The sequence below is a fragment of the Parasteatoda tepidariorum genome, chromosome 1 (genome assembly GCF_043381705.1).
Source record: "Parasteatoda tepidariorum isolate YZ-2023 chromosome 1, CAS_Ptep_4.0, whole genome shotgun sequence".
Classification (NCBI taxonomy): domain Eukaryota; kingdom Metazoa; phylum Arthropoda; class Arachnida; order Araneae; family Theridiidae; genus Parasteatoda; species Parasteatoda tepidariorum.
In genome coordinates, this window is record NC_092204.1 from 82,825,909 (window position 1) to 82,839,374 (window position 13,466).

A 13,466-nucleotide genomic window follows, 5' to 3' on the forward strand; every position below is an offset into this window, starting at 1 on the left:
TTCATACTCTTCATTTTATTAAAAACACATCAACAAATATACAGTACATGAAAACGTAAGTACAAAGAATATAATTTTAGGACATTAAAATCTACTACTTAGATATAAGTAAATAAATTAATTGTTACATGAATGTGAATGAGCATAAATTACATGAAAATACACAACAAATGAAGCTTATAAAATTGTGTGTCAATAAAACACATTTAAAAGTGGTCCACAAAAATCCAATCTGAAAGAGCAGAGAGATTACATATGATTGAGCTAACACTAAACATCTTTCAATGTCTACAAAAATATCTGACAGTTCATTTAGTCCTATATATCTTTTAACAGACAAAGGTAACATCGACGCGTCATTCAAATGGAATGATAGGGTTCATAACATCAGCTAATATGATTTGGAATTCATCATTATTAACTAGGTTTAGTAACATTATTTTTATTATAGTTCATAACATTAGCTGATATGATTTGATATTCATTATCATTAACTAGGTTTATTAATTTTTTTTTTTTTACTTTAGTCCATATCCGTAGCTGATATCACTTGGAATTCAACATTATAAAATAGTTCATTAATAATTTTTCCTTGTAGTTCTTAACGGTAGCTGATATGATTTGAAATTCATTATTATTAACTAGGTTTATTTATATTCGTTTTATTGTAGTTCTTAACAGCGGCTGATATGATTTGAAATTCATTATTAACTAGGTTTATTAATATTCGTTTTATTAGAGTTCATAACAGTAGGCAGTAGCTATAATTTGAAATTCATCATTATAAACCAGGTTTATTAATATTCATTTCATTAGAATAGTTCATAACAGTAGCTATAATCTGAAATTCATCATTATAAACTAGGTTTATTAATATTCTGTTTATTTATAGCTCATAACATTCGCTGATATGATTTGAAATTCACAATTAACTAGGTTTGGAAATATTTTTCTTTAGTATGATTTATAACCGCAGCTGATATCACTTGGAATTCAACATTATAAAATACTCTATTAATAATATTTCATTATAGTTCTTGAGAGTAGCTGATATGATTTAAAATTCATCAATATTAAATAGGTTTCTTATATTCCTTTATTATAGTTCATAACAGTAGTAGCTATGATTTGAAATTCATAATTATTAACTAGGTTTATTAATTTCTTTTTTTACTTTAGTTCATAACCGTAGCTGGTATGATTTGGAATTCAACATTATTAAACAGTTTATTAATAATTTTTTACTATAGTTCATAGCTGATATGATTTGAAATTCATCATAATTAAATAGGTTTGTTATGACTCTTCTTAATAGTTCATAACAATAGCAGCAGATATTATATGGAAACCAGAACTATTAACTGTGCATTATGATTTCTTAACATTAGCCTATATACTTTGGAATTCAACATTGATTTTTTTTATTAATAACACAATTTTAAATTCTTTCAATTTGATGTTTCAATTAATGTGAAATATTTCTAGATATTTAATAACAGTTTTGCAGCAAGAGATTGTCAAATGTCCATAGGAAATATGCTTGCAAAATATTTGTTTTTTGTTATGTATTGGAGTATTTTAATAGGAAAATATTTGGATAGTTAAAGTATTTGGAAATAACAACACAATTGATCTATTTATCTTAACCCAAAAACAATGGAAAAGAAAGAAGATATTTCAAAGAAAATAAATTTTATTTTATTTTATTTTGCGAGTGAAACTTTTTATTATATTGAAAAGTATAGTAATGATGTTTTTTATATCCTAAGTTTTAAGCTCATCTAAAATATTCTATACATGAATGTTACATGCATACATTGCTCTTATATGAACTAGTTCCTAATAATAGGTAAATGTGTAAAGTCAGTAATAATAGGTAAAGTTAAATATGATTTATGAACAATTCGTAAAACCACTAAATAATAGAAACTATCTTAAATATACAGGATGTTCCATAATCCCTAACCTTAAAATATATTTTTAGAATTGTGTAAAAACAAAATAAAAAAAGAGAAAACTTAAGGATCACAAAATAATAAGATGGAGAAAAACACTGATGAAAGCTATTATAGGTATTTTCAGCAATAAATGCCTTTCTGCTATTTGTATTCTTTTCTGGTGTAGCAATTTTAATGGCCAACAGTGTATTAATTAATAACACCTAAATCTTATATAATAAATATTCCACTATATGATGATGAAAATGCTTAGTACATTTAATTTCTTAAAAAAATTTTATAACTACTTTTATCATTTTACCTATTTATTTCTTAATCTTAATTTGATATGAATCACAAAACTTAGCCTGAAACTTAAAATCTGAAACTTCAAAAATGTTAGAATTTATATCAATGTCTGATATTTCATGAATTTATATCATAGTTTGTATTTGATATAAATCCTGAAATCTAAGCCTAACACTTACAGTATATTTCTTTCTTCTAAAATGTAAACATTTTTATCTATTTTTGATATTTCATGAATTTATATCATAATATCAATTTGATATGTATCCTAAAATTTAAGCCTAACATTGACAATGTATTTCTTCCTACTAAAATGTAAGGATTTATATCGACTTTTAATATTTCATGTATTTCTATGATAAATGGATTTGATATGCTATGTGAAGTTTAAGCCAAAAGCTTAGACAATGATATGATTTTTATATGTTACGAAACCTAACATACATGTTCAATTAGATATGCGAGCATCATGATGGTAAAGTACATTACATATATTTATAAAAATAGAAATATATTGATCATAACAGTATCAATTTAGAGTCCATTTTTTTATAATTGAACTTATATGCTTTCATGTTGATATATCATGTTAAAATTCTTATCATAATTAGAACGTCAATTTACTAGACATCATGACACAGAATTAAAATCTTAAGACATGAAAAGGTCCTACGTCATTTACATAATCATCTATTTTATCACATTAACTCTTCTTGTTCCCAATCTTAAAGTATCTCACTTAAAATACAGGCACGATTTCTCATTCTTACTCACAAAAAGTAAATAAAACAAATAACTTCATTTGTAACTAATATGTGACATATTTCAATCAGACAAGCATTGATAAATATGAATGGTTAAGCGAATGTAAACAATAACAAGCTTTCTAAAATGAAATAAAATTTCAGAAAACTTCTGATGTGTTTTTGGAATTGGCACTGATGTTGTGATTAAGAAGCAAAGTGAGAACAGACTTAATATTATTGAGAATAAGATTTAAGTTTTCACCCAAGATTAAGATTCAGAAAAAAGTTTGAAAAGAATATAATATAAATGAATAACTCCAGGAGAAATAAATTCAGTCTTTTAAGATTTGAATGAAAGCATAAACTTTAGTTTTTGGCATGAAAATAAATTTTAGTTACAAATATTCAGCTTTAAATTATTAACCATTCATATTAAAAAGCTTTAGAGCATAAAAATAATAAAAAATTCAGAAATTAAAATAATTTTAAATGATTTCTTGTAAAAGGAAATGACAACAATGTGACATAGCTTAAAAACTACACAACTAATCTTAAAATATATGACAAAATAAATAACATTTGAGTTCAACTCTCTACAAATTAATTTAAAAAATATTTGAAATTATTTAGTGATATTTCCTTGCTAATCAAACCCAGAGCTTGATTATGAAAGGTATAAGTACTGAAATGAAATACAGAAGACCCTCAGAAATCAGCACAGATTAGGATGAGAGGCTTTATGGATTTTACAATTATGAGGATTTTAGACCATTCGTTTGTTTACAATTTTTCGATGCATTTTTTTTTTCTAAATTTTTATTGAAATGCACAGAAAATGAATGAAATATGGTTAATACATTTAAAGACAGAATTATACATAATTTAAAATTGCTTATTAGGTTATTTGAGTTATTAGCAAATTTATTATTTTAATGTCACTTTTAAAATGTAAATGTTATTGCAGTTTGTTTCAAAAAACAGTTATATCCAATTTCTTTTTTCTTTTTTTTTGTTTCTTTCTTTTTTGTTTCTTTTTTTTTTTCCTCTCTTTTTTTTGTGAACTTTCACGAAACAAAACTTTTGAATTCATGAAAGCATTTTCTAAATAATCCTAATTAATTTTCTCATAACTCAAGCTCTGGTTTTTAAAAAGAAAGAAAACAGAGCAATATGTCAAAAAATATATAAAAAATAATTACAACAAAATAACATAATGAATCATATTTATAATTGTGCCAATGTATATTGTTGTCACTAAGCAATAAAATAATAATGCCTTTCAAACCTTTTCACTGGTACTTATCAGTAAATCTATTTAACATTTTATATGTCAATAGATTTCTTATTTATCCTCATGCTTTTTGAAAAAATATCAAGCAACTTCACACATACAATCTTATCTACATATATAAGATTTCAACAATGTTACAATCTAGCCTAAACATTAAAATCTAAACAGCAAAGTTTTCATTATTTTCTTTTTCAATATTAAAAGCTGCAATATGCTCATAAAAATACATACAATAAAGTAAATAAAAAGCACTATCAATGACTGCATTCTAATAAAATTTAAACAAAAAGAAAAGAAAATTTATGAATGATTGAGTAGTAGTTGGAAATCAACAATAGCAAAATGTTCTATAAAATGCATATTTTATAAAAGCAGTATCACTATTAAATATATTTAAAATATTTTTAATTATAAACATTTATCAAAACTTTACATAATTATTTGTATTATAGTAAATTGTGCATTTATTAGTATGACATTTGGCATTTATAGCATGGATGCAGCATTTAAATGACAATGAGTGAAATGATTTAACCTTTCAGAAATAACATTTTAGGTACTAAACATCTCAAAATGATTTGACATAAATGAAATGTCTATTATTCTTCTTGCACATTTCACAATTTCAGAAAAGAATCAGAATACATAGCCAAGTTAAATAAGGAAGAAATGGATGAAAAAATTAATACATAAAATTAATGTTTTTCAAAAGATCTTATTTTAAATAATTTTATTGAAATTTGAAATAAAATTAGTTAGAATAAATTCATTGATGAAATTCGAAGAGGCAGAAAATAATTTTCTGTCTAATAAGGATGAAAAAGAATTGGGAAATGCTTTAAAGCAAGGAATTTACAAAAATCAAGGATATTTAGAAATTTTAATTAAATTAGATGAGACAGTAAAAAATATGATTCTAATGAAATTACATGAAACAGGAAAGAATTTATAGATTTAAATTAAATTAGATTGGCAGGAAAAAAATCTATAGATTTTAATTAAATTAGATGAGACAAGAAAAAATATATAGATTTTAATGAAATTAGATGAGACTAAAACATATCTATAGATATTAATAAAATTAGATAAAACAGAAAAAAAATTCTAGATGTGAATTAAATTAAATAAAACAGAACAAAAATCTACAGATTTTCATGAAATAAGATGAGACAGAAAAAATCGATAGAGTTTAATAAAATTTGATTTGACAGTAAATCAAGAGATTTAAATGAAATTAGTTAGAAAAAGTTCTTGTCAAATTAGGCAGAATTTATATTAATTACTCCGAATTTATATTAATCAGGCAGTTTAAATTAGCTTTCCTGCCTTACCTAAATGAAAAAGGGTTAGCTATTGTTTTAAAGTAAGAAATTTGCAGAGATTAAGCATGATTAGAGAATTTGATGAAATTAGATTAAACAAAAAATAATAGAATATGATGAGATTAAACAATTAATAGAATTTGATTAGACAGAAAATAATCTTCTGGATAAAGATGATGAAACAGATCTTTATGAAAGTAATCTTGAAGTTTTAATATAAATAGACGCAACAAAAAATAACCTTCTATTGAATCTAGATGAAAATGGTTTGGCTTATGCTTTAAAGCAAAATTACTGACATTAAAATATATTTAAATATTTTAATGAAATCAGATGAGAAAATTTCTGTCAATATGAAAATTACTTAAAGGAAAAGATTCAATCAAAAATTTGATAATTGAATAGGTTCAAACAATTTATTTAATATTTTTTACAGAATAGGTTAGTTAAATTAATTTACTTTTAAATATTTAATAATTATTGCAATAGACATACATAAGTTGAAACCAAGTGAAGACCATATTTCATTTTAAAGCACAGATAAATCGTGTTAATGCAATAACTACAAAAATTGGAAAAGTAATACAGTTACCATTGGTAATTTTGCTAAGTAATCACATATCAGAAAGAAAAAAATAAATATGGATTAAGTTTACCAAAACAAAATGTATATCTCATATTTAAATCTATATTTTTATATCATTTAAATATTATGTATAATATAATCAACTCAAGCAAATTCACACAGATTTGGAAATAATTATTGCATAAAAATAACTTAATTATGAACAGATTCATTAAATCATAATAAAGACAACCTTCCATACATCAAACTCTGACAAATCAAACTTCCTGAAAAAGTGAAAGAATTATGAGTAGTTTTAGCTTAGCGAAATTTCAAAGAAAAAAAAATTCAATTAATAAAGGTTCTTTTTCCTCTTTTGCATGATATTTCTCTTTAATTTAAATAGTTGTAAAAATATTATGACTTACTTTTGCAATTTATGAATCAAATAAGTCAATTAAACTAAATAAAATATTAACAAATATAATGAAGACTAGTCAAAAAGTTAACACATTGTACTACAATAACAAGAGATCGGGAAAAAAGTAAAAAAATAATAGGTAAAAAAATAGTAGGTCAGCAAAAAGAATTAAAAATTGTAGCCAGCATTTATATTTATCTTTAAACCTGGCATGAAAGCCATTCTCTAAATGTATTAGGAGTTAATGATATGGAATGCATCATACTCAGACTTTTGCCTCTGGTCATTTTACCCTCTCCCCATTTCTCCCCATATAAATATGATAACAAATAATGATAAGTATTGGCTAATAATACTAATTATTAACTGGAGATAATAATTACTAATAGTTATTAAATTACCAATTAATTTAAATAATCTACAAATTATTTAATTGAAATCAACAAAAAAATTATTCAAACAATTTAAAATAGTTACATTCCAGATATATTTTTACATATATCCTTAATATATATTTATTCAGTTTCCTTCCTTAAAAAAAATTTTTTTTTAAAAAAGGTGATGTATTTCTTTTTTTTTCCTTTTTTTTTTATTGAGCTATAGGTTTAATACCTGTAGCGTCATATGTAGGAAATATTTTTAATGAAAAACAGGAATAAAGGGAGGAAAAATTTATATCCTGTCACGCAAATCATTCTGGCTATAAATTTATGAAAACTATCAGTCTAATTTAGAATACATAGATATGATAAAGTATATCCAACTAAAAAAGATAACCTTTTAGAGTATAAAATGGAGAATGGCGAAGAGGAAGGTAATCCACTGGATGGATAGTATAAAGCAGATAGAGTGAATCAGTGTAGAGCTGTAGCATTGAATAGGTTCAGCTTAAGATTGCTTTGGCTTAGAACAAGATGCATTGCTTACAAAAAAAATTGATAGCATCTTTTTATGATTAGAAAAATTGAAAAAGTCTATATTCCTTACTACTAATTTTCTAATATTAAAACAAATACTAACTGAATACAGTTTGGAGGGGAAAAAATATTTATCTTTTAAATTCATTTTTCTATTTTTATAAAAAAAAAATTGCTATTAAAAATTATCACATTACATAACACAATATGTGAATTTCAATGGATGGAAGGTTAACTTAATGGGAAAAGAAAAGATATTATTTACAGGTTGCTTAGCAAAAAATATACATCAGAGCTCCTTTGAGGAGAACATATATTCCTGTAGATTTCTAAAATTTACAAACTTGTCTGTAAATCAGTCTTCCAGTTTAAGTGATTTTTAAAAATTCTTACAAAAGAAATCAATAGTCTTCTAAATCTTAACCTTAACTACCTCACTTTTAAAAGATGAAGAGGAGAATTGAATGTTCCTCTTTTTCTAACCAAATTTGCTGCCACTGAAAGAGAACAGATAGAAAAGTGGTTTAGTTATTAATAATATTAACTATTTGCATAAAAATTTTATGCAATTACATTTGAATATCAATGATTCCTTGGTACTCACAATTCACTAATTGTTAGTACCAGATCAAGAAATAAAAGGCATATTTGGATTTTTATAGGAAAAAAAATATAATAAAAAGAGTAGCATAAGGAAAAGAGAGATTTTAAAGCTGATATAAATAGTTGAACTTTAATTAGAATGATAGCATAGATGAATTTTCATAAGAAGAAAAATATCATAAAACTATAATTAAAAGACTGCTATAATTCAAAAAATTAGTATTTATAAGTTGCAATACCATACCAAATGAAATAACAAAAAGCACATTTAGTTTCATGTCAGGATTAAAATTACTATAAAACTATAATGAACCAAAGGCATATTTGGATTTTTGCCACAAAAAAAAAAGAAATAAAAAAAAAATATTTTAAATAAAACACATATACACATTTGGTTTTTAATTTAAAAAAAAAACTCAATTCAGTCATTAAATAACATATAAGTTGTTATTTATTTATAAGAACCATAATCAGATAACATACAAAAGTTGCATTTGCGGTTTCTATTGTATTTGCGAATCAACACATTAAGATTAACTGGTTAATCATTATTCCTACAAAGCAGAAATGTTACAATGCCAATATTTTTTAAAGAATAAATAAAGGCAAGCATAAACCTTTACAAAAAATACAATTCCTAGTTCTTATTGCAAACCTTGCTTTGAAACTTTTTTTTTCTTTGTATATTAAGATTCTAAAGAGCAATATTTTTCTAATGATGATGTTTAGTGTTTTTAGATTCAATCTCGATATAAAAGAGATATTTATGCAAACTTAATCCAAACCACTTTGCATGTACATTAGCATAATTTATATGCAATGCATTACAAACAACTTAACATTATTTCAAGCTTGTGTGGTTTATTTGTTAATCATTTATAAACTTTAAACCTTATTGGGGTTATGTGATAAAGGTTACTGCTACATTAAAACCAACCTTACCATGCCACATGATCTGCAATATCTTTCAAAATAAGCAAACATATGTAATATAAACTACTAAATTAAATGGAGTTAAAGAAAAAAATTCTACTAATAATTTTACTTGGTGAAATTAGTAAAAAATACTTAGAAATGATTTCATAATAAAAAAAAAACTGATTTATCACAGTAAATTTGCGTTAAAAAAAGTTACTATTTTAAAATAATTTTTATTTACTTACATAGAAAATGTTACTATAATCAATGGTTGGACTGAAACAAGATGTTTTCCAGTCATTAAAAGTGATTTGCGATTGAGTAAAAAACATCATTAATAATTAAACAATGAAGTACCAACACTTTATATACAAATCTAACAAAAATTAGAAATAATGATATTAATTTAAAAATTTGATATTAATTTAATAATGAAGTAACAACACTTTATATACAAAGATTAGTAATGATGATAAAAAGTTAAAAAACATTAATTGAAAAATGAATCAAAAAAGATTAATTGAAAAATGAAATCAAAAAACAGTAATAATGTAAAACAGTTCCAACATTTAAAATGGAAAACATAAAAAAGCTTAACCAGACCATAGAGTTTCTCAAATGAAAAATTTTAAAAAAATTATCCAATTGATAAATTAATAATAAAGCAAAACATAAAAGCTGAAATATAAAAAACAGAACTAATAGAAAACAGAACTAATTTCATAAATGATGTATTTAAACTGAACACTAAAAATATTTGAAAAGAAAAATTGGTTAACATAAATTTTTTAGGAATTATCATATTCAGAATGTAATCATAAATATGATCCTTTTTAACCTTGAAAACAAGAATTTGCAAGAAGAAGAAGAGGTTTTAATAAATATTTTCCTTAAGAAGAATTTATAATTTACACATTAACCTAAGGTTAAAATAAACTTGAAGCATAAGTATTTCAGTAAAAAAAAAAATTATAAATAATGAAATTAAACCAAACAATTATATCTGGAAGAAGAAAAGTTTTTTCTACATAGTTATAAAGCTAAATAAATATTCTATCATAATTCAGAGGAAAAAAAAGTTATAATGTTCACTGTGTTATTATAAATATGATCATTATTTACCCTCTCAGAATTTAATCCAGCATTTCTATACATTTACTTTAACAGTTTTCCCAGAGAACAAATTTGTTGCTCTTTTATTAAAAAAAAAATACAATAAAATATTAAAGGAAAATATTTATATTAACTTTAAAAAATTTGTCCTCTTCCAACCAATCTCACTTTGCTGTAGTTAATCAAAAATAAATGCAAGTAACTGATTATATTTATATATATTTTGCATGTGTAACCCTTAATTTTGAACATAGCTCAGGAGCCAGTAGTACTCCCTAAACAACCAGTTTATGACCCAGAGGTCATGGAGGTTAATTCTGCAAAATTTTGAGACCAATGACATGACATGATAGTGACAATATGGTCCGTATAGTGAACGTTTGCCTTTACTTTACACACAAGCAGTAACACATCGCTCTGAAGTTAGGTAGGCTTCGAGCCACCATTGGAGATAGAATCCCAGCCCTACACAATGAAAGCTTAGTGCCTTAAATACTGTGTTAATGTGACTTACATAGAAGACAAAGGAACATTTGTTACAAACCATAGGGGAACAAAACTACAATAAAATAGCTTTATACTATAGTTTTCCTTTCACTTTAAAAGGAAAACAGGAAAATCTTCCAAATTTAATGTAACACAAACAGAACAATAATTATAAAGGTCCTAAAAATAATACAGAATTTTTTTTTTTAAATAACGTGAAAATAAAATTATGCAGACAGGTTGCCAATGAACTAGAAAACAACTAAAACAGAAAAAAAATTCAGTTAGAAAATTAAAAAAAAACATTCTTATTTTAATCACAATGTTTCAATTATTGAAGAAAAGATTTTAATTCAGCAACCTTATTTCCATATTCAACATTGCAGGGTATATTATTGTTCATTAAAGTGAAGGAAAGTTAGTCCAGAAACTAAACAGTTCATCAAACTTCATCTATGTTTCATAAAAATTTAATCATAACAGGATACATTACAGTCTACAGAAGTTAAGGTCAACTGAATTAGGCAGTACAGAGAGCACTTGCTTTGCTTTTCCTTTCTGTAAACCTCTCAGAGACCAGAATGTAATTAAATCAAGGTTAAAACTTCCTTTAACATATTTTCGATGTGCAGCATACTTGAATCTTAAAAACAGATCACCTATTACTGGTATATTTTTTTGCAGCAACCATCAATATTTGCGCAAGCCAATTGTTTTGCATCAAAAAACTCAAGCAATTTTCAGTAAATTTAATGCTTGTTGACAAAACTTGAGCCAGCGAATGCCCAGTTGCAGAATTTACAAAATCTATAACTATCTTCAAAAAATAAAATTTGTATGAAACTTTCGTGCAGTCAAGCAGAGATTATTATTGTAAAAATTAAGATTTATCTATCATAAATTTAGCACAATTTACAAATATTTAATATAAAAGTTGTACATAAAAACCTTATGTAGTTTAAATTTAATTTAGTTTTTATACAATCATACTTTTGCTTTGCCCAAGAGGAAAAAAAGCAGATGCTTATAATAAGTCCAATGCCTAGTGACTTTATGTCACTAACCCCCGTATTCACCATTGAATCTGACCTAGCGCGTAACTCCCAGTTCCGAAACCCCCAGTTTGGAAACTTTGACCGACAGTTCAAAAGCGATTCCACCATTATTTTTTGACCGTCGGTTTCTTAACTGCGGGTTACTTGACCGGCAAATACAGGCGGTAGATTTATAGCCGTATTAACAGCGTTTGTTTTCAATTTTCGTTGCTATTTTTTTATAAAAAATTTCTATTAAAAGAAGAAAAAAAGATTGCATCGAGTAATTAAATTTGAATCTCTCTTTTACTGGTCAAATAAAAAATATGTTTAGTTTCGTTTTCCTAACTGACTTGTATTGATGAGCAAAAGGATCCGAGCTTTATTATTATGAATTTAGATATTTTATTATTATGGATATCATAAAGCCGCAAGCAACCATAGAAATGTAACTGAAATTCAATTAAAAATACTTTTATTTCACACAATTATTTAATACTTTTATTTTACACTATGATCAAGGGGATTATGCTAACATCATTATCATCTAATGCGCGTATTTTTAATCTTTTTTTTTCTTCCCCTTCATAACATATTATCGATAACTTAAACCATTGAAAAGAATTTTTTTTTCTAATTTTAAATGAAATTGTATATAATAAACTTCTTTGTACAGATAAGCATAAATCAACACATTCATATTATTCAGAAGTTATAAATGACTACTATTGTGCTGACATCTGCTGATGATAAGAGAGAATCGACGTTGGTGATATGGTGAATAAGATAACAATTTTTTTAAAGAAAAATGTCATAATCGGAACAAATATTCCGAAACTTTAAAATTTTAAAAAAATTTTATGCTTTTAAAAATTTTATTATTTAGATAATTGTATATGGAAATATATCAGTTATATAATATATATTTATATTATGCCACATATGTCATAAAGTAGTCAGGCTATATATAAAAAATTATAACTAAAGACGGGCATTTTAATTTCATATAGTTTTAAGCAATAAATCTCTTCCAAATGATCCTATTTTTTTGAAATATTCAGCAGATTATTTTATGCTTATAAAATTCTAAATTTCCTGATTTNTGCCCTAAGGCGCATTGTGAAGGGAAATTGGAGGAAGAGGCTTGCCAAGTTCCTTCTTCAACAACATTGTACTCCCACCACCACAACAGGTGCTAGTCCTGCGGAACTGTTGATGGGGAGGAAGCTAAGGACCGTCTTAGATAGACTCCATCCAGATCTGACGGCTGAGAGGAAGTTGAGACAGGAGCAAGATGCGTATAGAAAAAATGGTAGTTCTCTTCCAAGATCGTTCAGTGCCGACGATCCAAGGGGTTTTGTCCCCTATCCTATGGTGTATGGTAATGGACTCCCTGTTAGTTCGGTTAACTGCTCTTGGCATTCCCTGTATCGGGTACGCTGATGACGGTGTTATTGTTGTCAGAGGCAAACATGGAAAAACTGTCTCTGATATCATGAATAATGCACTCCTAGAAGTAGCTAGGTGGTGTTTTAAATCAGGCTTATCTGTCAATCCATTCAAGATAAGTTATGTAGCCTTTACACGGAAAAGGCAACTTGATCTAGGTAATGTATACTACCTGGACCATAAATTGGAACTCACGGAGAAAGTCAAGTTTCTCGGGGTTTATTTTGACTCCAAACTAAATTGGGGTCTTCAACTTGAATACTGCACCAACAGGGCCAGAAAAATTTTCTGGTCTTGTAGAAATGCTATTGGTAGAACATGGGGACTGTCCCCCAAAATAGTCTACTGGATATAC

The 13,466-nt window shown here is 25.6% G+C and overlaps 1 protein-coding gene across 1 annotated transcript in view; it reads right to left on the reverse strand.

The window, feature by feature from the left end:
* Positions 1 to 13,466, reverse strand: part of LOC107440111 (arf-GAP with dual PH domain-containing protein 1) — a 31,973-nt gene continuing 18,507 nt past the window's right edge. Inside the window, exon 8 of the mRNA XM_043039081.2 lies at positions 1 to 8,005. Coding sequence (XP_042895015.1) covers positions 7,938 to 8,005 — 68 coding nt within the window. The 3' untranslated portion in view covers positions 1 to 7,937. The remainder of the gene's footprint in view (positions 8,006 to 13,466) is intronic.